This window comes from Ictalurus punctatus, chromosome 21 (assembly GCF_001660625.3).
Source record: "Ictalurus punctatus breed USDA103 chromosome 21, Coco_2.0, whole genome shotgun sequence".
NCBI lineage: Eukaryota > Metazoa > Chordata > Actinopteri > Siluriformes > Ictaluridae > Ictalurus > Ictalurus punctatus.
The window spans coordinates 21,345,475-21,373,049 of record NC_030436.2 but is presented as its reverse complement, the minus strand read 5'-3'; the positions used below and the strand labels follow the sequence as shown (position 1 = coordinate 21,373,049).

The window sequence follows — 27,575 nt, the reverse complement described above, 5'->3', positions numbered from 1 at the left end:
ACACACACACACAGACACCATTATTCATCTCTCTTTCTTTTTTGCTCTTCCGCTCTGTAAATGACAGACAGTTGGAAAGCCAGAGGAGGAAACGGTGAATGTCCATTACACAGACAGACACACACACACACACACACACACACACACACACACACAGAGCATTATAGGAATAAAGCATTATAAAGCCACACGCTGTGATTAGTGCAGGATCTGAGCGAGTCTAATGAGCGTTTGGTGAAGGTGGAGTCACACTGATCTAAATCCACCGTCTGTTCTCTAATCAGGGAAACGGTTTGATCTGAATCTCCACAAACGCATATTATCACCTTCAAAGACACAAACACACACACGCACACACACACACACACACACACACACACACACACACACACATACACACACTGTCTTCCTACTGATGGGTAATAGTGTGATACTGGTAAAAAGTATCATATAAAAACTCCTATAATGATTTAGTATATCTGTATATATATGTTTGTAGCTGTAGTATATGTGTAGTATGTGTGTAGTATATGTGTCGTATGTGTGTAGTATGTGTGTAGTATGTGTGTAGTATATGTGTAGTATGTGTGTAGTATATGTGTAGTATGTGTGTAGTATATGTGTAGTATGTGTATAGTATGTGTGTAGTATGTGTACTATGTGAGTAGTATATGCGTAGTATGTGTGTAGTATGTGTGTAGTATGTGTATAGTATGTGTGTAGTATGTGTATAGTATGTGTGTAGTATGTGAGTAGTATGTGTAGTATGTGTGTAGTATAAGTGTAGTATGTGAGTAGTATGTGTACTATGTGAGTAGTATATGTGTAGAATGTGTGTAGTATGTGTGTAGTATGTGTGTCGTATATCTGTAGTATATGTGTAGTGTATATGTAGAATGTGTGTAGTATGTGTAGTATGTGTATAGTATGTTTATAGTGTATGTGTAGAATGTGTGTAGTATGTGTGTCGTATATGTGTAGAATGTGTGTAGTATGTGTAGTATGTGTAGTATGTGTGTCGTATATGTGTAGTATGTGTGTAGTATATGTGTAGAATGTGTGTAGTATGTGTGTAGTATGTGTAGTATGTGTATAGTATGTTTGCAGTATATGTGTAGAATATGTGCAGTATGTGTGTTGTATATATGTGTAGAATATGTATAGTATGTATGTGTGTAGTATATGTGTAGAATGTGTATAGTATGTGTGTCATATATGTGTAGAATATGTGTAGTATGTGTGTAGTATGTGTGTAGTATGTGTGTAGTATGTGTATAGTACGTGTGTAGTATGTGCATAGTATATGTGTAGTACGTGTGTAGTATGTGTATAGTATATGTGTAGTACGTGTGTAGTATGTGCATAGTATATGTGTAGTACGTGTGTAGTACGTGTGTAGTATGTGTATAGTATATGTGTAGTACGTGTGTAGTATGTGCATAGTATATGTGTAGTACGTGTGTAGTATGTGTATAGTATATGTGTAGTACGTGTGTAGTATGTGTATAGTATATGTGTAGTACGTGTGTAGTATGTGTGTAGTATGTGTGTAGTATGTTTATAGTATGTGTGTAGTATGTGTGTAGTATGTTTATAGTATATGTGTAGTACGTGTGTAGTATGTGTATAGTATATGTGTAGTACGTGTGTAGTATGTGTATAGTATATGTGTAGTACGTGTGTAGTATGTGTATAGTATATGTGTAGTACGTGTGTAGTACGTGTATAGTATATGTGTAGTACGTGTGTAGTACGTGTATAGTATGTGTATAGTATATGTGTAGTACGTGTGTAGTACGTGTATAGTATATGTGTAGTACGTGTGTAGTAAGTGTGTAGTATGTGTATAGTATATGTGTAGTACGTGTGTAGTATGTGTATAGTATATGTGTAGTATGTGTATAGTATATGTGTAGTATGTGTATAGTATATGTGTAGTACGTGTGTAGTATGTGTATAGTATATGTGTAGTATGTGTATAGTATATGTGTAGTACGTGTGTAGTATGTGTATGGTATATGTGTAGTATGTGTATAGTATATGTGTAGTACGTGTGTAGTATGTTTATAGTATATGTGTAGTACGTGTGTAGTATGTGTATAGTATATGTGTAGTACGTGTGTAGTATGTTTATAGTATGTGTGTAGTATGTTTATAGTATATGTGTAGTACGTATGTAGTATGTGTATAGTATATGTGCAGTATGTGTGTAGAATGTGTGTAGTATATGTGTAGTACGTGTGTAGTATGTGTGTAGTATATGTGTAGTACGTGTGTAGTATGTGTATAGTATATGTGTAGTACGTGTGTAGTAAGTGTGTAGTACATGTGTAGTAAGTGTGTAGTATGTGTGTAGTACATGTGTAGTAAGTGTGTAGTACGTGTGTAGTATATGTGTAGTACGTGTGTAGTAAGTGTGTAGTATGTGTATAGTATATGTGTAGTAAGTGTGTAGTACGTGTATAGTATATGTGTAGTACGTGTGTAGTAAGTGTGTAGTATGTGTATAGTATATGTGTAGTACGTGTGTAGTATGTGTATAGTATATGTGTAGTATGTGTATAGTATATGTGTAGTACGTGTGTAGTAAGTGTGTAGTATGTGTATAGTATATGTGTAGTACGTGTGTAGTATGTGTATAGTATATGTGTAGTACGTGTGTAGTATGTGTATAGTATATGTGTAGTACGTGTGTAGTATGTGTATAGTATATGTGTAGTACGTGTGTAGTACGTGTATAGTATATGTGTAGTACGTGTGTAGTACGTGTATAGTATGTGTATAGTATATGTGTAGTACGTGTGTAGTACGTGTATAGTATATGTGTAGTACGTGTGTAGTAAGTGTGTAGTATGTGTATAGTATATGTGTAGTACGTGTGTAGTATGTGTATAGTATATGTGTAGTATGTGTATAGTATATGTGTAGTATGTGTATAGTATATGTGTAGTACGTGTGTAGTATGTGTATAGTATATGTGTAGTATGTGTATAGTATATGTGTAGTACGTGTGTAGTATGTGTATGGTATATGTGTAGTATGTGTATAGTATATGTGTAGTACGTGTGTAGTAAGTGTGTAGTATGTGTATAGTATATGTGTAGTACGTGTGTAGTATGTGTATAGTATATGTGTAGTATGTGTATAGTATATGTGTAGTAAGTGTGTAGTATGTGTATAGTACGTGTGTAGTATGTGTATAGTATATGTGTAGTATGTGTATAGTATATGTGTAGTACGTGTGTAGTATGTGTATGGTATATGTGTAGTATGTGTATAGTATATGTGTAGTACGTGTGTAGTATGTGTATAGTATATGTGTAGTACGTGTGTAGTATGTGTATAGTATATGTGTAGTATGTGTATAGTATATGTGTAGTACGTGTGTAGTATGTGTATAGTATATGTGTAGTATGTGTATAGTATATGTGTAGTACGTGTGTAGTATGTGTATAGTATATGTGTAGTACGTGTGTAGTATGTGTATAGTATATGTGTAGTACGTGTGTAGTATGTGTATAGTATATGTGTAGTACGTGTGTAGTATGTGTATAGTATATGTGTAGTACGTGTGTAGTATGTGTATAGTATATGTGTAGTATGTGTATAGTATATGTGTAGTATGTGTATAGTATATGTGTAGTACGTGTGTAGTATGTGTATAGTATATGTGTAGTACGTGTGTAGTATGTGTATAGTATATGTGTAGTACGTGTGTAGTATGTGTATAGTATATGTGTAGTACGTGTGTAGTATGTGTATAGTATATGTGTAGTATGTGTGTAGTATATGTGTAGTACGTGTGTAGTATGTGTGTAGTATGTTTATAGTATGTGTGTAGTATGTGTGTAGTATGTTTATAGTATATGTGTAGTACGTGTGTAGTATGTGTATAGTACGTGTGTAGTATGTGTATAGTATATGTGTAGTACGTGTGTAGTATGTGTATAGTATATGTGTAGTACGTGTGTAGTACGTGTGTAGTATGTGTATAGTATATGTGTAGTACGTGTGTAGTATGTGTATAGTATATGTGTAGTACGTGTGTAGTATACATATATACTACACACAGTTACAGTTACAGTGTATCTGCAGTGTGAGCGGATGTTAATTGGTGTTTGCAGCTGTTCCACTTCAGCCAGTCAACACTGAGCTCTAATTCCAGCTTCTAACCCAAAACACACTCCATCTCACTCCACTTCCTGTGCTTCATCCTCCCTTTGAAATTCACAACTACTGTACACACACACAGAGATTCTTCTGAACTGTACACGCCTCAGTCTGAGGCGGGGCATCTGAGGTAGTAAAGAGAAGACGATCAGCTCACCTGTGCCATTTTAACATCACTCAGGTGTGTGTGTATGTGTGTGTGTGTGTGTGTGTGTGTGTGTGTGTGTGTGTGTGTGTGTGTGTGTGTGGTGAGATATAGAGACAGTAGATGGTTTGTGAATCTTGAGAGACTGCAGCAGCAGCTTCTTAATCACCTGTACAGGTAAGCAACAGCTCATACACACACCTGACAGGTACACACTATCTTCCATCTCATTCTTTATAATGTACTGAACAGAGACAGACAGACAGTTAGTTAGACAGATAGACAGATAGAAAGATAGATAGATAAAGGAGAGTATGGATGTTATAGTTGTCACAAAAATTCTTGTTCTTTATTGGCTAGCAGGTGTTACTTTATTTTATCCCAATGTGCTGCTGAGTTCTGATTGGTCAGGAGGTGTGGATTAGTTTTCTGACAGTAGCGCAGCTGCACATCACAGGTTTTTATTAATGTGTTCATTCTAGTATATTATCGTTTCCATAGTAACAGCTCATTCACAGGGACATTACAGCAGACGCGCCACATAATCAGATTTAAAATCATGTAATTGTTGATGTGGTGAAGTTTTCTGTCAGGAGAAATGTGTTTATGTAACATGTATGGAAGGAGTCTCCAGTGTTAGTGCTGTGTAACAGTCAGAGGTAAAGCTGGAAGTTGGTCAGTGGCATGTTTTAAATGAGATAATTACACCGAAATGCTCTGATATCAGAACATAATGAACTTGGATTTTCATTACGGGTTTTTATCTCCACCGTGTAACCCTGTATTCACTAATGCTCAGATGATTCAGGTTCAATAACACATATGAAAAGTGCAATGAGTGGCAGTGATCAAGTGACCTAGTGATCGAGTGACCTAGTGAGTAAGTGACCTAGTGAGTAAGTGATCTAGTGAGTAAGTGACCTAGTGATCAAGTGACCTAGTGATCAAGTGACCTAGTGAGTAAGTGACCTAGTGAGTAAGTGACCTAGTGATCAAATGATCTAGTGATTAATTGACAGAGCAACAATGTAAATCTGCTGCACTTCACATGATCCATGAGGGGACATCCTGGACGAGGTGCCAGCCCATCGCAGGGCACAATCACACACAGACTCACACACTACAGACAATTTGGAAATGCCAATCAGCCTACAACGCATGTTTTTGGACTGAGGAGGAAATTGGAGTACCTGGAGGAAACCCCCAAAGCATGTAGAGAACATGCGAACTCCACACACACAGGGTGGAGGTGGGAATCAAACCCCCAACCCCAGAGACTAACTACTAAGCCACCATGTCCCCTACTTCACATATATTTACAAAATAAACTCCTATACTAATAAACCCACTCAGTCTACATGTGTGTGTATGAGAGAGAGAGAGAGAGAGAGAGAGAGAGAGAGAGAGAGAGAGAGAAGGGGAATTTATCACCTGTCTGAAGGATCAACGGTCTCATTAAGAGATCTTTGGGTGGAATCAGTGTATTGATACTGCAGCTTTAATCTCAGTGATCACCTCAACATCACACTCATATTACTCTCATTAATAACACACACGTTAATCACTATAACATTAATAACATTAACACTAGATACAGGTTTACAGCCTATATTATTATTATTATTATTATTATTATTATTATTATTATTATTTAATACTATTACTAATAATTATCTGTCACATCTGCTCTACAGTGTCATGGTAAGAAGAGTGAGATGAAAACACAAGAGGAATACACAAAACTCATCTACTCAACTGTGGAGCGATGAACATGATGATGATGATGATGATGATGATGGAGTCACTGTTGTACCTCACTGAGGGCTCCATCAGCTCTACCCTGATAAACATACTGACTGTGTGATGATGATGATGATGATGATGTGAGCACTCATCGTGGTGTTACAGTGGTGCTCGTTGCATCACAGCTTCCTGTTGTCATTAAACCCTGTGGAACAGCAGCGGTGCCGTGATTGCTCCATTATTTGCTTTTGATTTGATTTGAGACTCGACCTTAGCCCATCATGGACTCTGCGTTCTCTCGCCCGCTCTCTGAGCATTACTGCCCCTACAGTGTGGTATCGCCCTCTGCTGGTCACGCTCTGAAGCATGCTCACGCACAGTTCCACCCGGCGCGTCTCCGCCACACACTCCCGCTGCTCATCTACCCGCGTACCACAGAGCCCCGCCTCTACGACGCCTCCTATCCTGGTGCCGCTGCGCCGCTCATGCCGTATCTCAGTCCATTCCACGGGCGCTTTGGCGTGTACGAGTGTGCGCTTGAGCCCGCCTTCATTCAGAAGCGTAACGAGAGAGAGCGGCAGCGTGTGAAGTGTGTCAATCAGGGCTATGCCAAGCTGCGCGAGCACCTTCCCGGAGCCGCCGCCGACAAGCGCATGAGCAAAGTGGAGACGCTACGAGCAGCCATCCGCTACATCAAACATCTGCAGCGGCTCGTGGAGGAGCACGAGACTTCGGTGGAGGATGTGCATGCTGACGAAGAAGACAGTCCACTCCAGCTCTCCATCACCTCCTCCCCTGTGAACTGCTGTGATGCGTCTCAGGACTCTTCTGGAACCTGACTGGAACCAACAGGAACAAAATATCAACTCTCAGTGTCACTGTGTGCTCGGCACCCTACACTATACACCCTACACCATACACCATTCACCCTACACCCTACACCATACACCATTCACCCTACACTCTACACCATACACCATTCACCCTACACTCTACGCTCTACACCATTCACCCTACAATCTACACCATACACTTTACACCCTACACCCTACATTCTACACCATACCCTCTACACTCTACACCCCACATTATACACCCTACACCCTACATTCTACACTGTACACCATACACCATTCACCCTACACTCTACACCCTACACTTTACACCCTACATTCTACACCGTACACCATACACCATTCACCCTACACCCTACACCATACACCATTCACCCTACACTCTACACCATACACCATTCACCCTACACTCTACACCGTACATCATACACCCTACACTATACAACTCTACACTCTACACCCTACACTTTACACCCTACACCCTACATTCTACACCGTACACCATACACCATTCACCCTACACTCTACACCGTACATCATACACCCTACACTATACAACTCTACACTCTACACCCTACACTTTACACCCTACACCCTACATTCTACACCGTACACCATACACCATTCACCCTACACTCTACACCGTACATCATACACCCTACACTATACAACTCTACACTCTACACCCTACACTCTACACCCTACATTCTACACTCTACACCCTACACCATACACCCTACATCCTACACCCTACACCGTACACCATACACCCTACACTCTACACCCTACACCCTACACCCTACACCGTACACCATACACCCTACACTCTACACCCTACATTCTACACTCTACACCATACACCCTACACTTTACACCCTACACCCTACATTCTACACCATACCCTCTACACTCTACACCCTACATTCTACACTCTACACCCTACACTCTACACACTGTGTACTAGACTTTAATGGCTCCTCCCCTTTTATATAAAAGTGTCCCATGTTCCACACTGCACTGTTGGGTGTGTGTAGTGTTGGAGTGTTAAAGGTGCACTACACGACTGGCTGGAGCTCACACATTACCCTCTGTGCAGAATCTAATGTTTAATGAATAATGAAACTCTTCTCTTTAACTGATGATCAGTGATATGATCACAACGTTCACCGTGACATTAACATCTCCACACGGCTTTGAGTCACCATGTCTGTACACCTGAGATAAAGTGTGTGTGTTAGGCATGTCTTCTATTTTTAATGCTAATCTGTGATGATTTAACAGAACTTTACGATATTGTTGTGTAAATTTCACATTGAATTTTGTGTATATAGATACAATACACATAAATACAGATAAATAAATAAAAATATAATTAAAGTTATCTATTAAATCTGTTCATTAACCCAAATCCAGTCCTAATGTGTGTAGTGCGTTTACAAATGGACATTAACACAAAGCAACTTCACAGAAATACATAAATTCAGAATATAGATTTTAAACTTATAAATTTATCCCTAATGAGCAGCCAGTTGAAGATTCATCTTTATGGTGTTTAAGTGGAAACATCCTCAGTAATCTCAATGATCTTCAGGCTGCACCATGTGGGACATCCTCAGCAACAGCACGTGACCTCCAACTGATGAGAACTCCAACCAGAAGTAGGACATCAGGATGGATCAGGCAGGTCTGGAGAGCAGAAGGGGTCAGGATCATTGGCATCTCAGGAGTATCATGTGTAGCGAGAGAGAGAGAGAGAGAGAGAGAGAGAGAGAGAGAGAGAGAGAGTGAGTGAGTGAGTGAGTGAGTGAGGGAGGGAGGGAGGGAGAGAGAGAGACTGACGTTTAAACTCTCTTTATTTACCAACTATTTAGGAAAAAACAGAATAATCACTCATTCAAAAAAGAAAAAGAAAAAAAAAGATCTATATGTTTCAACATGAAGAGTAAATAAAATGGTTAGATTAATAAAACAATCAGCAGTGAAAAACAATTTCACCATCATCCGTTATCAAAAAACCCCTCATTTGCGCCCCATGTCTTTTCAAACATTCCCACAGAGTGTTCTGGGGTACAGTACGACTGGTCCTCATAGACCCCCGTGACAAAAAATCTTTTAAGGCGGTTTGTTAATGGGTTTAAAAAGATTTTATAATCTGTACCAAGGAGAGACGCGGGACGCCAGTTCTTTAAGCTGCCAAGGTCTCCTTTTTTGGGCAACAGAGTGACCACAGCTCCTCTCCAGCTGAGGGGCAAGACTTCCGACTCTATACATCCGAGTGTAACAAAGTGCAGATCTGAGTCATTCAAAGACCAGAATGTTTTATATAATTCAGAGGTCAGTCCATCCAGCCCCGGTGACCCTCCGCTCCACAGCCGTCGAGCGGCTGCACTGATCCCCCCGAACGAGAGCGGCTCCCCAAGTTCACCTCTCCCACACCCGCCCAGCCGTGGCAGCCCTCCAGTGGCCTCAGGATCACATGACCGATCGCTGCACAGTTCCTCATAAAAAGACAACATCCGTAGAATTTTGTCATCTTTGTCGGTAGCCTCTCGTCCACTGTGCAGTCCTGAGTGGCCGACAGACCTCTTCTCTCCGGTCTCTCTCTCCAGTGCGAAGAAGAAAGTTGTGGATGAGTCCATTTTATTGCATTGTACAGACTTGGCTCACACCATAGTGCCTTGATCTCTCTCTTCATACAAGTTTTTCAGAAGAATTTTATTCTTCTCCATTATTTCTTTTGTTCTTGTTTCTTCTTCTTCTTCACTTATTGAGCTGCTCAGTTTCAATATTTCTTTTTCAGGAAAGTTGATCTTTTCCTTGATTTCTCTGGTGCTGTTTTTCGTGTATTGTTGGCAGAAGAGCTGAATCTGAACTTTCTCTCTCTCCAAGACTTCCAGAAAAGTGTAAACGCGTGTATAAAGTGGTGATCCTCACTCCCAGCAGGGTCTGTCTGAGACAGGGACAGAGGCTGTGGGTGCTCCTCACTCCCGGCAGGGTCTGTCTGAGACAGGGACAGAGGCTGTGAGCGCTCCTCACTCCCGGCAGGGTCTTTCTGAGACAGGGACAGAGGCTGTGGGTGCTCCTCACTCCCGGTAGGGTCTTTCTGAGACAGGGACAGAGGCTGTGGGTGAGGAGGTTCTTGCTTTGTTGTTGTTTTTTCCCTTTTGACGCTGGGGTTACGTTGTGGAGCTGGATCAGCGCTGTGGCCCGTTGGGGTTTCAGCAGTGCTGTCAGTGTTAGGTGCGACACCTGTCTCGGGTTGGTTAGTGGGAGTTTCTGTCTCGAGTTGCTCGGTAGGACTCGTCACCGGCACTCTGCGAGCTGTAGATACACGGAAAGACATGACGTGTTTAATGTCCGTTTTTTTTTAAACCCAAAGGAATCATTTTAATCTGCGCTGTTAACTTTCCGTAGCTTTCATTTTTAATAAAAGGAGACACGTTAGACAGCACGATTTTCTTAGAGACACCGGAGAGTGGAAACACACGAACATACTCGTTGTTTATCATTAGCCCCTGTTCAATTAGGCATCATTTCAACTTCAGCAAGAAAAACACCACTGCTTTGTTCATCCGAGAAGCTGATCTGATGTTCAAACCACCAACCTGATCACTGAAAGCAGTGAGAACTTCTTCCATTGGTATGGAGTCATCCGGCGGGCATTTACACCCATGTCTCAGGGTCGGGCGGGAGAAATCTCCATTTAACTCCATTTAAATGGAGTTATCAATTTATAACATTTTTGACGTGTGTTTTTCTGGATTTTCTTGTTGTTATTCTGTCTCTCACTGTTCAAATACATCTACCATTAAAATTATAGACTGATCATTTCTTTGTCAGTGGGCAAACGTACAAAATCAGCAGGGGATCAAATACTTTTTTCCCTCACTGTACATACACATACACACACACTCACGTACACACTCACATACACACACACACACAAACAGACACACACACACACATACACACATACACCAACACATTCTTCTCCCATACTGAGTGACATGCATTGTCTATATTTGTTCTTAGAAAAGACAGCTGCATTGAGACAGAGAGAGAGAGAGAGCGAGAGAGAGACAGAGACAGAGAGAGAGACAGACAGAGTGCTGTAGTAAAGGACAGACTGGTCTGGAGAGGGAGAGAGAGAAAAAGGAAGAAGGAAAAGTTAAGACAGGACCAGACTCGAAAAAACCTTATCCAGGTGTGTGTGTGTGTGTGTGTGTGTGTGTGTGTGTGTGTGTGTGTTTTGTGTGTGAGAACTGTGTTTAATCAGCGTTTCATAATTATTGTGTGTGTATGTGTCATAGTTAGTGTGTGTGTGGCTGTGCGTGTGTGTGTCTGTGAATACACATGTGTGGGTGTGTGTGATAGTTGTGTTTAATCAGGGTGTCGAAGTTAGTGTGTGTGTGTGTGTGTGTGTGTGTGTGTGTGTGTGTGTGTGTGTGTGTGTGTGTGTGAGTGTAGCAATGGAGGGTGGAGGTGAGGCTCCCATGAGCTCATATATCATGGATGAGGAGACGCTGAAGAGGAAGCAGAGGGAGAAACTGAAGAAGCTCCAGGCAACAGGAGGAAATCCTCGACCTGCTCGCTCGCTCCTCTTCCTCACGCTGAAGAACCCATTCCGCAAAGCCTGCATCAGCATTGTGGAGTGGAAATATCCTTCACACACACACACACACACACACACACACACACACACACACACACACTACACTACACACACACACACACACACACACACACACACACACACACTACACTACACACACGGGCATAAAGTGTAATTTATTCATTTATTAGTGTGATTAGCATTACACTATTCAGCTGGAGAAGAAACTTATCAATTGTACACATTCTCAGTAAAAGATCAGGAGCTGCTGAGTCATGTGACTTCAATCAAGTGTCTAATTAAATGTCTGTAATATAGAGAGTGTTGGTTTTTACTTGACTCCGCCCCCTTCAGGCCATTTGAGATCATCATTCTTCTCACCATCTTTGCTAACTGTGTGGCTCTCGCCGTGTTCATGCCAATGCCTGAGGAGGACACGAACAACACCAACACCAACCTGGTGTGTACACACACACACACACACACACACACACACACACACACACACACACACTTTTCACCAGCAATATGAGCTGGAGTTTTTCTGGATGGTATTCTGTAACAAGTCATCGGCATCCACCTTATGATGTCATCTCCATTTACACACACACACATACACACGGTTTATTCTGGCTCCGGTCCTCAGTAAATTCAGACAGATAAAGTTACTACTAACTGCTGAGATTTATTTACACTGTAACTCTCAGTGATAATCTGAGCTGTTTAACATCAATAATCTGTCTGATAATGAATAAATCTAATCAATAATTAACATCATAATTAATCTAATCATTACTCATTAGTCTAATACTTTGTCTATTTAATTAAAGAGGTTTCATCATGAAAGTTTAGAGATTAGTGCATGCACACGTGTGTGTGTGTGTGTGTCTGTGTCTGTGTGTGTGTGTCTGTGTGAGTGTGTCCTTGACCCAGGTGAGTGAGAAGAGCAGCTGGTCACACAAGTGCGTAAAACCTTTAAATTTAGACTAGCTCTTACACACACATACACACACACATACACACACACACACACATATATACACACATATATACACACTTATACACACATACACACACAGGTATGTCAGCATTTAAAAGTGTTTCAGGTTTCAGACTCACTTTTAAACATTGTTACACATCCACAATGTTAGATTAGATTAGATTCAACTACACTGTCATTAAGCAGAGTACAAGTACAGAGCTAATGAAATGCAGTTAGCATCTAACCAGAAGTGCAAGAATATAGCGATATATATATATATATATGCAGAAAGTGCAGGAGTAAGTACTGCAGCGTCAGTGCAATACACACACAGTGGAGTTACAAAATGTGTGTGTGTGTGTGTGTGTGTGTGTATGTATGTGTGTGTGGGGTGTGTGTGTGTGTGTGTGTGTGTGTGTGTGTGTGTACACTAACAGGAGAGTTTGGAGTACATCTTCCTCATTATCTTCACACTGGAGTGTTTCCTGAAGATTGTGGCATATGGACTGCTCTTCCACGCTGACGCATATTTACGAAACTGCTGGAACATTCTGGACTTCGTCATAGTGACGATGGGGTGAGACAAACATCTGCCTGTCTGTCTGTTGTTGGAAATAAATTCATTAAACAATCAATCACTAACCTCAGAGCAAATAGACACATTATGAAATTCTTTTCCATCAACAACAATGAGATATATATCTTTCTCCCACCCTTTCTCTGTCTCTCTGTCTCGCTCTCTGTCTCGGTGTCTCTCTCTCTGTCTCTCTCTCTGTCTGTCTCTCTCCCTCTGTCTCTCTTTCTGTCTCTCTCTCTCTCTCTGTCCCTGTCTCTCTCTGTCTCTCTGTCTCGCTCTCTGTCTCGGTGTCTCTCTCTCTGTCTCTCTCTGTCTCTCTCTCTGTCTGTCTCTCTCTGTCTCACTCACTCACTCTCTCTCTCTCTCTCTCTCTCTCTCTCTCTCTCTCTCTCTCTCTCTCTCTCTCTCTCTCTCAGTCTTTTCACTATAGTGGTGGACTTCATTAATAATATCAGTGGTGTTGAGGCCCCAGTGGAACAGAAAGGTGGAGGGTTTGATATGAAAGCTCTGAGAGCGTTTAGGTACTGCAGTTTCCTTACTTTACATTTATATTAGCTAATGCTAATGTGATGTACATATACAATACACATAATATTTGATATAACGTTGATCATTTCAGGGTGCTGAGGCCATTACGACTCGTCTCAGGAGTCCCGAGTGAGTCACAGCGTGCAACACACATACACACACACACTCACACACCCACACACCACACACACACACCCACATCCCACACACACACACAGGCGCACACACACACAGGCACACACACAGGCACACACACACACAGGCACACACACACACAGGCACACACACACACACACACACACACACACACACACACACACACACACAGGCACACTACTGGGATGCAGTGACACTTGGTCAGGGTGTAATTTGTCCCTCAGGCCTGCAGGTGGTGATGAGCTCCATTCTCAAGTCCATGCTGCCACTGTTCCACATCTCACTTCTCGTCTTCTTCATGGTGACCATCTATGCTATCATCGGCCTCGAGCTTTTCAAATGCAAGATGCACAAAACCTGCTACTACAAGGGCACAGGTGAGCACACTACCAAATGCACTAGAACATGAATTAAACATTAAAAACCCTAAAGTTAACCCCTAACTCAGCAGTCCCCAAACTGTTTGGGAAATGACCTCAAATGGACATTATAAAGATTTTATAAAGTCTTTATTAATCACATCTACATTACAGTGAAATTCTTTTTTTCATATACCCCAGCATGTCAGGAAGTTGTGGTCAGAGTACAGGGTATGTACAGGGTATGTACAGAGAGAGTGAGACAGAGGCCATGATACAGCGCCCCCTGGAGCACAGAGGGTTAAGGGCCTTGCTCAAGGGCCCAACAGTGGCACCCTGGCAGTGCTGGGGTTTGAACCCCCAACCTTCCAATCAGTAAACCAGAGCTTAACCACCAAAACACCACTCACCCAACATTCACCCGACATTCACCCGACATTCACCCGACATTCACCCGACATTCACCCGACATTCACCCGCCACTCACTCAAACTAATCCAAAAAATCCAGAAGACCTTCTGGTAGTTCAGACTGCAGTCGGAATCCTGGTTAGTGTTGGTGCTCAATAACAGTATAGAATAGTACACTCTAATGTGTTTAGCGGATGTGAATGTATGGAGAAACCTGTTTTATGGACACTAGTGCAGGAAAAGACTAAAATAACACACTATTAACGTTTATCCCTAAACCCTAATGTTTACTCCTAAATGTACAGTCACGAATCGTGACGTAACGGAGATATGACGGATGCAAGTGCAGTAGGAACAGTTTTATTTAAGAGAGAGACACGGGCAGGTAAATCCAAAACGTGATCCAAAAACATAATCCATAACATGCAAGAGGTCAGGCGATCAGCAAACAGGCATAAACGGGGCAAGGCAGGAAACTGTCGTGGTCACGGAAAACAGGGTCGAGATACAAAACATGAAATATAAGCTATGACTATGAACTGGGAGCGGAGAAACAAGCGTGAACTAAATCAGCATGAACTAAACAAACGAATCGAAACATGACATGAACTGTGACTATGGTTATCTATCGTAAGGAATCTAAACTAATCTACTATGCGTTATCTATTCTATCCAATATTCCGCGCTGTGTGCTGGGAGGCGCGCGGTATATGTACAAACATGATCAGCCTCGTAATGGCTGACGGCTGAGGGCAATTCAGACACACGTGAAACAACAACCACTGACAGAACAGGGAGGAGACATAACAGAAACATAACAAATCCACGTGTCCAAATGTCACGTTTTGTCAACAACGAAAAAGCAAGTGCTCGCGCACCATGCTCGGCAGCGTGCACTCACATGCTCTGCAGCACGCTGCTTAAAGGGGAAGTCGTGACAGCTACACTACTGCTGCTCTTCAGAACACACTGTACTGTTTATATTTGACCATGTTTGTGTGTGTGTGTGTGTGTGTGTGTGTGTGTGTGTGTGTGTGTGTGTGTGTGTGTGTGTGTGTGTGTGTGTGTGTGTTAGATATCATAGCGACGGTGGAGAATGAGAAGCCATCTCCATGTGCTGAAGCGGGAAACGGGCGGCGCTGTGCCCTGAATGGGACGGTGTGTAAACCAGGATGGCCCGGTCCCAATAACGGCATCACACACTTTGATAACCTGGGCTTCTCCATGCTCACTGTTTACCAGTGCATCACCACGCAGGGCTGGACCGATATCCTCTACTGGGTGTGTCTCACTGATCAGTGTTTCAGGACACGGTGGGGCCATATGTCAGTGTGACGCAGTAACAATAAAGATAACAAAAATGTTTTGTGTGTGTGTGCACACAGGTGAATGATGCAATTGGGATGGAGTGGCCGTGGCTCTACTTCGTCACTCTCATTCTGCTGGGATCATTTTTCATCTTAAACATGGTGCTGGGAGTCCTGTGTGGGTCAGTGTCACACATCATTGTGTGTGTGTGTGTGTGTGTGTTATTCAGAATGTATCATTGTGTATTATATTGTGTGTGTGTTTCCCTCACTCAGTGAGTTCACTAAGGAGCGGGAGAAAAGCTCTCGGAGTGGTGAGTATCAGAAGTTGCGTGAACGTCAGCAGCTGGATGAAGATCTGAAGGGTTACATGGAGTGGATCACTCAGGCTGAGATCATGGACCCTGACCAGGAGGGTCAAGGTCAAACACACATTTACACACTCACAAAAGCACATTCTGGTGTTTCTCTCTGATGTCTCTCTCTGGTGTCTCTCTCTGGTATCTCTCTATGCTATCTCTCTCTGGTATCTCTCCTTGCTATCTCTTTCTGGTGTCTCTCTCTGGTATCTGTCTCTGGTGTCTCTCTCTGGTATCTATCTCTGTGGTCTCTCTCTGGTTTCTCTCTGGTGTCTCTCTCTTTAGTCTCTCTTTACTATCTCTTTCTGGTGTCTCTCTGGTATCGCTCTCTGGTGTCTCTCTCTGGTATCTCTCTCTGGTGTCTCTCTCTGCTATCTCTCTCTGGTGTCTCTCTCTGCTATCTCTCTCTGGTGTCTCTGTGGTGTCTCTCTCCACTATCTCTCTCTGGTGTCTCTCTCTGGTATCTCTCTTTTCTATCTCTCTCTGGTGTCTCTGTGGTGTCTCTCTCCACTATCTCTCTCTGGTATCTCTCTTTTCTATCTCTCTCTGGTGTCTCTGTGGTGTCTCTCTCCACTGTCTCTCTCTGGTGTCTCTCTCTGGTATCTCTCTTTTCTATCTCTCTCTGGTGTCTCTCTGGTTTCTCTCTCTGGTGTCTCAAAGTTGAATCTGTTTTTTTAAAAATGACTCACAGCTTGCTAGGGCACAAGTTAAATCTAAATGAAAGGAAACTTTAAAGTCCAAAGTCTCTGGTGTCTTTCTCTGTCTCTGTCCTGTGATGTGATGTTCCTCAGGTCTGTTGCCGCTGCAGGAGAGAGGTTCTGAGACGGAGAGCCTGTACGAGTTGGAGGGTCTAAACAGACTCATGTACTATGTGTAAGTGATCAGTTACTGTTTCCAATTCCTGCTGATAAAATATTGAGATATATTTTAATTTGAATAGTTTTGGACTGAAATTAACACCATGTTCTCCTCAGGCGTCATGCTCGCCGCTGGAATCGGTTCTTCCGGAGGAAGTGCCATGTGTGGGTGAAATCCAAGCTCTTCTACTGGCTCATCTTCCTGCTGGTATTCTTCAACACACTGGTCATTGCCACGGAGCATCATCAGCAGTCCCAGTCCCTCACCGACTTCCAAGGTCAAACTCCTATCAGACTCCCATTCCACATGATCAGACTAACACCATCAGACTCCTCAGATGAACATCAGATTTTTCATATTAACATTATTATGTCTACTTTGAGAGTGGTCAGTCCCAGTTTGGGTCAGTCCCAGTTTGGGTCAGTTCCAGTTTGGGTCAGTTCCAGTTTGGGTCAGTTCCAGTTTGGGTCAGTTCCACTCCCATGTTTGCAGGGTGTTGATTGTTGTCCTGTATCTGATTGTCCATAGAGAATTCGAATAAAGCTCTGCTGTCTCTGTTCGCGGTGGAGATGGTGATGAAGATGTACGCTCTCGGCCTCCCTGCCTACTTCATGTCTCTGTTTAATCGTTTTGACTGTTTCGTCGTGTCTGTGGGGATTCTGGAGCTCATCTTGGTCCACATGGGCATCATGTCCACCATGGGCATCTCAGTTATGCGTTGCATTCGCCTGCTGCGCCTCATCAAAGTCACGAAGTACACACTATCATCTTGCTCTTAGTGTGATCTTAATGCATGTGTAATGCTAAAAGTGTAATGTTAAACCACTCGGGGGTAATCAAAGTGACCGTGTGTGTGTGTGTGTGTGTGTGTGTGTGTGTGTGTGTGTGTGTGTGTGTGTGTGTGTGTGTGTGTGTGTGTGTGTGATAGGTACTGGACATCTCTCAGTAACCTGGTGGCGTCTCTGTTGAACTCGGTGCGTTCCATCGCGTCTCTCCTGCTCCTCCTCTTCCTCTTTATCGTCATCTTCGCTCTGCTCGGCATGCAGGTGTTTGGAGGAAAATTCAACTTCCCTGACCAGAAAATAAGACGAAGCAACTTCGACAATTTCCCTCAGGCACTCATCACCGTCTTCCAGGTAATGACACACACTCACACACACACACACACATCATGCACACGTGCACACACAGGACACACACTTTAATAACATAACTTCATATTAATAATATAACATAAGCATGTGGAGAAAAATCCTTTATGAGATCAGAACACTGTACTGTCTCACTCTGTTTGTTTGTCTCACTCTGTTTGTTTGTCTCACTCTGTTTGTTTGTCTCACTCTGTTTGTTTGTCTCACTCTGTTTGTTTGTCTCACTCTCTGTTTGTCTGTTTCACTGTCTGTCTGTCTGTCTGTCTGTCTCTCTCCCTCTGTGTAGATCCTGACAGGAGAGGACTGGAACAGTGTGATGTATGATGGCATCATGGCTCATGGAGGTCCTGTGATACCTGGGATTCTCGTCAGCATTTACTTTATCATCCTGTTTATCTGCGGTAACTGTATCCTCTGCCCAGTGTGTGTGTGTGTGTGTGTGTGTGCGCGCGTGTTTTCCTGAGCTTCCCCACACAGATATCCTGTTGAATGTGTTCTTGGCCATTGCGGTGGATAACCTGGCCGAGGCCGAGAGTCTCACCTCTGCCCAGAAGGAAAAGGCAGAGGAAAAGAAACGTAAAAAGATGCTCAGGTGAGGCCAAAGGTCAAACGTGTCACTAATCGTCAGGTGTGTCACAGTAATGTTTACACGTCTGATTGGTGTGTGATTCAGATCTAAAATGTCTGATAAAGGAGATGAAGATAAAAGTCTGGCTAAGAAACTAGCAGAGCAGCGAGCAAAGACGGAGGGGATCCCGACCACAGCCCGGGTGAAACATTACTGCCTTTATTCAGTGTGACATTTTCCTCTATTTAATGCTTTAATCACTAAACCGGCACATCGGTGTAATTGTGTGTATTAAAAATGCGATGTCTCTGGTGTGAGCAGCTGAAGGTGGATGAGTTTGAGTCCAATGTAAATGAGATTAAAGACCCTTTCCCTCCAGCTGACTTTCCAGGTACGTAAGTATTTTACACAAGTATTTTAATCTTTTAAAGTCTTCCGGAACTAAACTCCTAAAAGTTTGATTGGTGTTAAATGTGTTACCACAGCGCTGATTTCGCATTTTCCATCTAAAACAGAAACGTTCTTAATACATAGGGCTTTTTAAAGTTAAAGTTTATAGTATATTCATGCATATTAATCAGTACTAATCATTGATTGCACATTAAACAACACACTTATTATTTAACACAAATTAATTTCTAGCGGTTTGAGATGCCGTCTTCAGAGGGACTAGAACTTTCTCTTAAAAGTCCTTCATGATGTCCTTGTTCATTTTGTCTCTTGCTGTAGGTCGCTTCTCAAACTAAGACAGTCCTCACAGAACAGCTGATGAGTGATGTTTTGTTGTGACCATTACCTAGGTGATGATGAGGAGGAGGAGCCTGAGATCCCCACCAGCCCGAGGCCTCGGCCAATGGCTGACCTGCAGCTGAAGGAGACAGTGGTGCCGATGCCCGAGGCCAGCTCCTTCTTCGTCTTTGGCCCACAGAACAAGTGTGTATGCAGACAGACAAACAGACAGACGGACAGACAGACAGACAGATAACTGCTATCATGTGACCATCAACAATCACTACATGTTCATTTCTCTCACCAGGTTCCGTAAGTTGTGCCACCGCATTATCAACGCCACGACATTTACCAACATCATCCTCCTCTTCATCCTGCTGAGCAGCATCTCCCTGGCAGCTGAGGACCCCATCGACCCGCTGTCCTTCAGAAACCAGGTACACACCCCCTGAAGCAGGTGAAACACCTGGGTGAGAAACAGCAGGTAGAGACAGAGGATCTGAGACATACCTGAGGCTGCTTTTATTACTGAACTCTTCAGTGTTGTTTTGAATAATAATGTAATCCATATATTTCCACATGCTGCTGTCCTGCTGCGGCGTAGGTGTTGGCGTACGCAGACATCGTCTTCACTTCTGTCTTCACGGCTGAGATCGTGCTGAAGGTACTGCTGTAACTACAACTGTAACATCTGTCTGTCTACAACATCTGTATAACCACGGGAGCTACAACATGTCAACTGTAACACCTGCAATTTGTGTAACTAATATTTTGAACATGTTAAATGTAACACATGTAATGAATGTAACTGTAACTTCAGTTAATTGTGACTGCGTGTAACATCTGGTATTTTTAATGGGAACAACTGTAAGTGTAGCTACCATCACAATCACAACTGTAGACAAGTGTAATGTGTGTGAGCTGTGTGAGTGACTGGCCTCGTCTGCGTCCGTTCCAGATGACAACGTACGGTGCTTTCTTACACAAAGGCTCCTTCTGCAGGAACTCCTTCAACATCCTGGACCTGATCGTAGTCGGAGTCTCGCTGCTCTCCATGGGGATGGAGTGAGTTTCATCCATGCTGATATCTCTTACAGACCAATGACAGTGTGTGTGTGTGTGTGTGTGTGTGTGTGTGTGTGTGTGTGTGTGTGTGTGTAAGAGGTGTGTTAGTGATTGTGTGTGTTGATAATGTAGATCCAGTGCCATCTCTGTAGTGAAGATCCTGCGAGTGCTGAGAGTCCTGAGACCTTTACGAGCCATAAACAGAGCAAAAGGACTCAAGGTGAATTTACACACGTATATTCTCACACACACACGCACACACACACACACACACACACACACACACACACACACACGAAGGACCAGTGTAAATGTTCTAAAAGTGAAAGAAACCTTTTCATGTGTTTGGGTTTAGTTTCACTAATTCATATTTTCATTACAGAAATGATGTTCAGGTTATTGTAACATGTACACATGTTCATTGTGTGTTTTTTTCAGCACGTGGTTCACTGTGTGTTTTTTTCAGCACGTGGTTCAGTGTGTGTTTGTGGCCATTAAGACGATCGGGAACATTGTGCTGGTCACCATGCTGCTGGACTTCATGTTCGCCTGCATCGGAGTTCAACTGTTCAGGGTGAAGAGCTCACTGTACATATAAAAGATTACTCCACACACTTGTGAAGCGCGTGTGTGTGTGTGTGTGTGTGTGTGTGTGAGTGTGTGTGAGAGAGAGAGAGAGAGAGAGACCCTGCAGCTACCAGCTCTTCAGAACACATCATGTTATATTCTCACTGTAGAGAAGGACAGGGGATTCTGGGTGATAATTAGATATAATTTCTTTCTCAGGGTAAATTTTACGCCTGCACAGATCCACTCAAGATGACGGAAGCAGAGTGCAGGTGAGTTTTTCATGTCAGGTTCATGTTTAGAATTAGTTAGCATTTCAGAACGTGTGCATGGGGTGTATGGGACTCTGGGAAGAGAGAGGACTGCACTCCTCTGAGGGGACAGGCACTCTTGTCTTCAACACTTGTCTTCAGTTGACTTGAGTCAACGGCCTGACCAAAGTGCACCAAGGAATGCTTAAAGACCACATGTCCCATTGCATTGTGGACGGGCTCGGGAGAGGTAAAGGTTTTGGGAGTCAATCTTTTGGTGAAAACTGGAGCTGGAGTCCCAAAGGCAGTCCAGTGTTGTTATTGGCTTCATTCTGGCAACTCCAACAGCAACATCATTGTCAAGCTGTATTGGCTCCTGCCCTTTCCTTGGACTACATCTTTGAAGATGAGAGAGGGGCTTGCTACATGGGCAGCAGCATGTCTCCCATACAAACCCTGCCCAGGCCTAAACCTAGCTCAGTTGTTGATGTAACAAGGCACCAGGGGAGAGATCTTTGTGTTTCACTGGACAGTTACCACCTGCCTCAAGCTGGGCAGCCCCCAGCCAGCCTTCAGTTGCTGTCCTGCCATGGCCTCCTTTCCCCACTGGGTGTGTGGGGCTCAGGACCAAACATATCTGAACTGTAGGCTGTAGAAGTCTGCACCAGACAAGGCAAAGAATATAGCAAAAAAGAGACCAGCATTCAGACTGAGATGCTGGGACATGTGGACCATGATTAACGGGAAATTAGCAGAAGATGGCACGCACAACATGGCAGTGATAACAGACAGACTGTTTATAACACACTACTCAAGATGATGGAGCACTGCTCTGTATTCTGTTTCTGCTATAACACAGATACAATGCTACACAGGAGTCAGCCAGAATCAAAGTCCTGAAAACAGTTCAATGTTGTGCAAATGATTTCTGGCTTTGTCTATATTCAATTCAATTCAATTCAATTTTATTTGTATAGCACTTTTTACAATAGACATTGTCTCAAAGCAGCTTTACAGAAATATCAACATGGTATACAGATATTAAAGGTGTGAATTATATAGAGCCATCCAGTTTACAGCTGATTCCAGCAACATTCCTGGAGTGTATGATTGGATCAAAAGAGCCATCAGCCTCATGTGGAGCAAAGAGGCACCATTGAAGTCAGCTACCGGGGAAACTACCAAAGACATAGGCAAACAGCTGGAGAGATGGGAGGAGCACTAATTTTACCTGTACTCATGGGAAAACACCATCTCAGACATCACCCTCAACTTGATCAAGTGGTTCCCCATCATGGCCAAGCTAGACAAGATGTCCACTATACAGAAGCTGAGCAAAGCCATCAACTGCCTGCAACTAGGAAGACCCTGGACTAGATGCAGAGGAAGTGATGCTGAGGAAGCCTTGCTAGATCTCATGTATGACCTGCTCTGTCAGGTACACTGCTCATGCTTGTTAGCTTTTATTTTAAAAGAAAACCAAGTTTAGGGTTATTTTGTTTTTAGGGGGAAATTTATCTATTACCAGGACAACGCTCTGCATGAGATGGTGATCCACAAGAGGAAGTGGATTAACAGCAACTTAAACTTTGACAATGTGCTGAATGGCATGCTGGCACTCTTCACTGCCTCCACTTTTGAGGGCTGGCCAAAGTAATGCATCACACACCTACTACTTTACACTTCAGCTCACTGATATGAAATTAGTCATAATACACATTTTACATTAGATAGCAGACTTAACTCATTGTGTGTGTGGGTCTGTAGGCTGCTGTATAAAGCCATCGATTCCAACATGGAGGATGTCGGCCCTGTGTACAATAACCGCATTGGGATCTCCATCTTCTTTATCGTTTATCTCATCCTCATCGCCTTCTTCATGATGAACATTTTTGTTGGCTTCGTGATCGTCACCTTCCAGGAGCAGGGGGAGCAGGAATACAAGAACTGTGAGCTGGACAAGAACCAGGTAGAACACCTACTCATGTACACTTCACCCCTGCTACCAGAAAATTCAGGACTTCAACTCTGTGTGTGTGTGTGTGTGTGTGTGTGTGTGTGTGTGTGTGTGTGCGTGCATGTGTGTGCAGCGCCAGTGTGTGCAGTATGCACTGAAGGCCCGCCCACTCCGATGCTACATTCCTAAAAACCCGTATCAATATCAAGTGTGGTACATTGTGACTTCCTGCTACTTTGAGTACTTAATGTTCCTCCTCATCATGCTGAACACCATGTGTCTGGGGATGCAGGTATGAACACCTGCGCTCAGTGCAGCGGGGAACACACACTAGCTCCTTATAGTGTATGATTGTCATGATATTCCTTGGAGTTGTTATTGACGTGTGTTCAAGATTGTGAGTGTGTGTGTTGAGTGTGAGTTGTGTGTGTGCGTGTGTTGAGATGAGAGTGTGTATGTTGAGTGTGAGTTGTGTGTGTATGTGTGTGTGTGTGTGTGTGTGTGTGTGTGTGTGTTGAGTGAGTGTTGTGGGCATGTGTGAATGTGTCTGTGTGTGTTTGTTGAGATGAATGTGTGTGTGTGTGTGTGTGTGTGTGTTGAGTTGTGTGTGTATGAAGTTGTGTGTGAGTGTTGAGTTGTGTGTGTGTATTTGTGAGTTGAGGGTGTGTGTGTTGAGAAGTGTGTGTGTGTGTGTGTTGAGTGTGAGTTGTGTGTGTGTTTGTGAGTTTAGTGTGTGTGTGTTGAGATGAGTGTGTGTGTTGAGATGAGTGTGTGTGTTGAGATGAGTGTGTGTGTTGAGTGTGTGTGTGTGTGTTGATTTGTGTTGAGTTGTGTGTGTGTGTTGAATTGTGTTGAATTGTGTTGAGTTGTGTTGTGTGTGTGTTGAATTGTGTTGAATTGTGTTGTGTTGAGTTGTGTGTGTATGTTGTGTTGTGTTGTGTTGAGTTGTGTGTGTATGTTGTGTTGTGTTGAGTTTGTGTATGTTGAGTTGTGTCGTGTTGTGTGTGTGTTGAATTGTGTTGAATTGTGTTGAGTTGTGTGTGTGTTGAATTGTGTTGTGTTGAGTTGTGTGTGTATGTTGTGTTGAGTTGAGTTGTGTGTGTATGTTGTGTTGTGTTGAGTTGTGTGTGTATGTTGTGTTGTGTTGAGTTGTGTGTGTTGAATTGTGTTGTGTTGAGTTTGTGTATGTTGAGTTGTGTTGTGTTGTGTGTGTGTTGAATTGTGTTGAATTGTGTTGTGTTGAGTTGTGTGTGTATGTTGTGTTGTGTTGTGTTGAATTGTGTGTGTTGAATTGTGTTGTGTTGAGTTGTGTGTGTATGTTGTGTTGTGTTGAGTTGTGTGTGTATGTTGTGTTGTTTTGAGTTGTGTGTGTTGAATTGTGTTGTGTTGAATTGTGTGTGTTGAATTGTGTTGTGTTGAGTTTGTGTATGTTGAGTTGTGTTGTGTTGTGTGTGTATGTTGTGTTGTGTTGTGTTGAGTTGTGTGTGTTGAATTGTGTTATGTTGAGCTTGTGTATGTTGAGTTGTGTTGTGTTGTGTGTGTGTTGAATTGTGTTGAATTGTGTTGTGTTGAGTTGTGTATGTTGTGTTGTGTTGTGTTGAGTTGTGTGTGTATGTTGTGTTGTGTTGTGTTGAGTTGTGTGTGTATGTTGTGTTGAGTTGTGTTGTGTTGTGTGTGTATGTTGTGTTGTGTTGAGTTGTGTGTGTTGAATTGTGTTGTGTTGAGTTTGTGTATGTTGAGTTGTGTTGTGTTGTGTGTGTGTTGAATTGTGTTGAATTGTGTTGTGTTGAGTTGTGTGTGTATGTTGTGTTGTGTTGTGTTGAGTTGTGTGTGTATGTTGTGTTGTGTTGAGTTGTGTGTGTATGTTGTGTTGTGTTGAGTGTGTTGAATTGTGTTGTGTTGAGTTGTGTGTGTTGAATTGTGTTGTGTTGAGTTTGTGTATGTTGAGTTGTGTTGTGTTGTGTGTGTGTGTTGAATTGTGTTGAATTGTGTTGTGTTGAGTTGTGTGTGTATGTTGTGTTGTGTTGTGTTGAGTTGTGTGTGTATGTTGTGTTGTGTTGTGTTGTGTGTGTATGTTGTGTTGTGTTGAGTTTGTGTATGTTGAGTTGTGTTGTGTTGTGTGTGTATGTTGTGTTGTGTTGAGTTGTGTGTGTTGAATTGTGTTGTGTTGAGTTGTGTATGTTGAGTTGTGTTGAGTTGTGTGTGTATGTTGTGTTGTGTTGTGTTGAGTTGTGTGTGTTGTGTTGTGTGTGTATGTTGTGTTGTGTTGTGTTGAGTTGTGTGTGTTGAGTTGTGTTGTGTTGAGTTGTGTATGTTGAGTTGTGTTGAGTTGTGTGTGTATGTTGTGTTGTGTTGTGTTGTGTGTGTTGAGTTGTGTTGTGTTGAGTTGTGTTGAGTTGTGTGTGTATGTTGTGTTGTGTTGAGTTGTGTGTGTATGTTGTGTTGTGTTGTGTTGAGTTGTGTGTGTTGAATTGTGTTGTGTTGAGTTGTGTATGTTGTGTTGTGTTGAGTTGTGTGTGTATGTTGTGTTGTGTTGAGCTGTGTGTGTATGTTGTGTTGTGTTGTGTTGAGTTGTGTGTGTTGAATTGTGTTGTGTTGAGTTGTGTATGTTGTGTTGTGTTGAGTTGTGTATGTTGAGTTGTGTTGTGTTGTGTGTGTATGTTGTGTTGTGTTGAGTTGTGTATGTTGAGTTGTGTTGAGTTGTGTGTGTATGTTGTGTTGTGTTGTGTTGAGTTGTGTGTGTTGTGTTGTGTGTGTATGTTGTGTTGTGTTGTGTTGAGTTGTGTATGTTGAGTTGTGTTGTGTTGTACATCCTGCAGCACTGTAATCAGTCGGAACACATCACTCACCTGTCTGATATGCTGAACGTGATCTTCACTGTTCTGTTCACCGTCGAGATGATTCTTAAAGTTGGAGCCTTCAAAGCCAAGGTGAACTACATTACCCATAATTCCTCAGAAAGAGTTCATTACAAATTTACACCTTAATTAACTACAAGACTCATAACGCCGCACCTCTCCCTCAGGGTTATTTCGGAGACCCGTGGAATGTATTTGACTTCGTCATTGTTGTCGGCAGCATCGTTGACGTCATTCTGAGTGAAATTAATGTATGTTTTATCGCCTTCTTCATTTTCATCATCCTTACACACCTGCTTTAAATTCCCCCGAAACCACACGGACAACAACACGCACGTCTTCATCACCAAATATTCACCTGTCTATATGCTTTATCTCTAACTCCGCCCCCTCTCAGGTGGCCCTGGCTGCACAGGGAGGTCTGTACTGTCTGACCGGCTGTGAGGTAACTCTGTCTGCTGCTTTCAGTATTCAACCTATGAGACACAACCAGGAGTTCTTGATCCTGACTCTGTGTGTGTGTGTGTGTGTGTGTGTGTGTGTGTGTGTGTTTTTCAGGAAGTGAACCCGATGCAGGAGATTGCAGTAAGTACTGCCTCTCAGCGCTCAAATATATATCTTTATAACATGAGAAATGTATAAAACAATGATTCATTTATAAAACAATGATTTAAATTATTTTACACCTGTTGATATTATTATATATATATGTATATATGTGTGCGCGTGTGTGTGTGTGTGTGTGTGTGTGTGTGTGTGTAGGACTCTGAGAACATGAGTGTGTCCATCACACTGTTCCGTCTGTTCCGTGTGATGCGCCTGGTGAAGCTGCTGAATCGATTTGAGGGAATTCGAAACCTACTGTGGACCTTCATCAAGTCCTTCCAAGTCTGTGTGTGTGTGTGTGTGTGTGTGTGTGTGTGTGTATTTACTTTTTGTTTTGTACTGATGTGTGTGTGTATGTGTGTGTGTGCAGGCTCTACCATATGTGGCTCTGCTCATCGTTATGCTCTTTTTCATCTACGCTGTCATAGGCATGCAGGTGAGGCACACACACACAAACACACACACACACACACACACAAACACACACACACACACAGGTTAGAAGTAAAGTTTTTGGAAGGCTGGGTCTGATTGGCAGCAGGTAACCATAGTGATGGGGGAAGAGTTAATGATTAATTAAGAGAAAGTGTTTGTGTTTGAAAGGAATATTTAACTTTCTTCATTTTAAATTTCAAATCAAATGTTCTCTGTCTGTCTCTCGGTCTCTCGCTCCGTCTGTCTGTCTCTCACTCTGTCTGTCTGTCTCTCGGTCTCTCGCTCCGTCTGTCTGTCTCTCGGTCTCTCGCTCCGTCTGTCTGTCTCT

At 42.7% G+C, this 27,575-nt stretch overlaps 2 protein-coding genes across 2 annotated transcripts in view; both read left to right on the top strand.

Moving 5' to 3' along the window:
- Positions 1–4,299: 4,299 nt before the first annotated feature.
- Positions 4,300–6,945, top strand: LOC128628911 (achaete-scute homolog 5-like). Its single transcript, XM_053674079.1, has 2 exons — positions 4,300–4,492; positions 6,010–6,945. Exon 2 carries the CDS (start codon positions 6,340–6,342, stop codon positions 6,895–6,897), a length of 558 nt encoding a protein of 185 aa, XP_053530054.1. The 5' UTR covers positions 4,300–4,492; positions 6,010–6,339; the 3' UTR covers positions 6,898–6,945.
- Positions 6,946–10,961: 4,016 nt separating this feature from the next.
- The window catches only part of cacna1sa (calcium channel, voltage-dependent, L type, alpha 1S subunit, a), a 19,841-nt gene continuing 3,227 nt past the window's right edge, over positions 10,962–27,575 (top strand). Inside the window, exons 1-34 of the mRNA XM_053674205.1 lie at positions 10,962–11,116; positions 11,380–11,569; positions 11,879–11,984; positions 12,944–13,083; positions 13,500–13,604; positions 13,703–13,740; positions 13,992–14,144; positions 15,612–15,817; positions 15,922–16,025; positions 16,120–16,265; positions 16,994–17,075; positions 17,177–17,337; positions 17,589–17,814; positions 17,989–18,196; positions 18,498–18,618; positions 18,689–18,803; positions 18,885–18,981; positions 19,101–19,170; positions 19,580–19,712; positions 19,816–19,945; positions 20,113–20,172; positions 20,467–20,573; positions 20,706–20,793; positions 21,040–21,147; positions 21,360–21,412; positions 22,898–23,044; positions 23,159–23,360; positions 23,482–23,640; positions 26,168–26,278; positions 26,374–26,457; positions 26,604–26,651; positions 26,765–26,791; positions 26,969–27,094; positions 27,183–27,248. Of these exons, the coding sequence (XP_053530180.1) occupies positions 11,382–11,569; positions 11,879–11,984; positions 12,944–13,083; positions 13,500–13,604; positions 13,703–13,740; positions 13,992–14,144; positions 15,612–15,817; positions 15,922–16,025; positions 16,120–16,265; positions 16,994–17,075; positions 17,177–17,337; positions 17,589–17,814; positions 17,989–18,196; positions 18,498–18,618; positions 18,689–18,803; positions 18,885–18,981; positions 19,101–19,170; positions 19,580–19,712; positions 19,816–19,945; positions 20,113–20,172; positions 20,467–20,573; positions 20,706–20,793; positions 21,040–21,147; positions 21,360–21,412; positions 22,898–23,044; positions 23,159–23,360; positions 23,482–23,640; positions 26,168–26,278; positions 26,374–26,457; positions 26,604–26,651; positions 26,765–26,791; positions 26,969–27,094; positions 27,183–27,248 (3,915 nt within the window). The 5' untranslated portion in view covers positions 10,962–11,116; positions 11,380–11,381. The remainder of the gene's footprint in view (positions 11,117–11,379; positions 11,570–11,878; positions 11,985–12,943; positions 13,084–13,499; positions 13,605–13,702; positions 13,741–13,991; positions 14,145–15,611; positions 15,818–15,921; positions 16,026–16,119; positions 16,266–16,993; positions 17,076–17,176; positions 17,338–17,588; positions 17,815–17,988; positions 18,197–18,497; positions 18,619–18,688; positions 18,804–18,884; positions 18,982–19,100; positions 19,171–19,579; positions 19,713–19,815; positions 19,946–20,112; positions 20,173–20,466; positions 20,574–20,705; positions 20,794–21,039; positions 21,148–21,359; positions 21,413–22,897; positions 23,045–23,158; positions 23,361–23,481; positions 23,641–26,167; positions 26,279–26,373; positions 26,458–26,603; positions 26,652–26,764; positions 26,792–26,968; positions 27,095–27,182; positions 27,249–27,575) is intronic.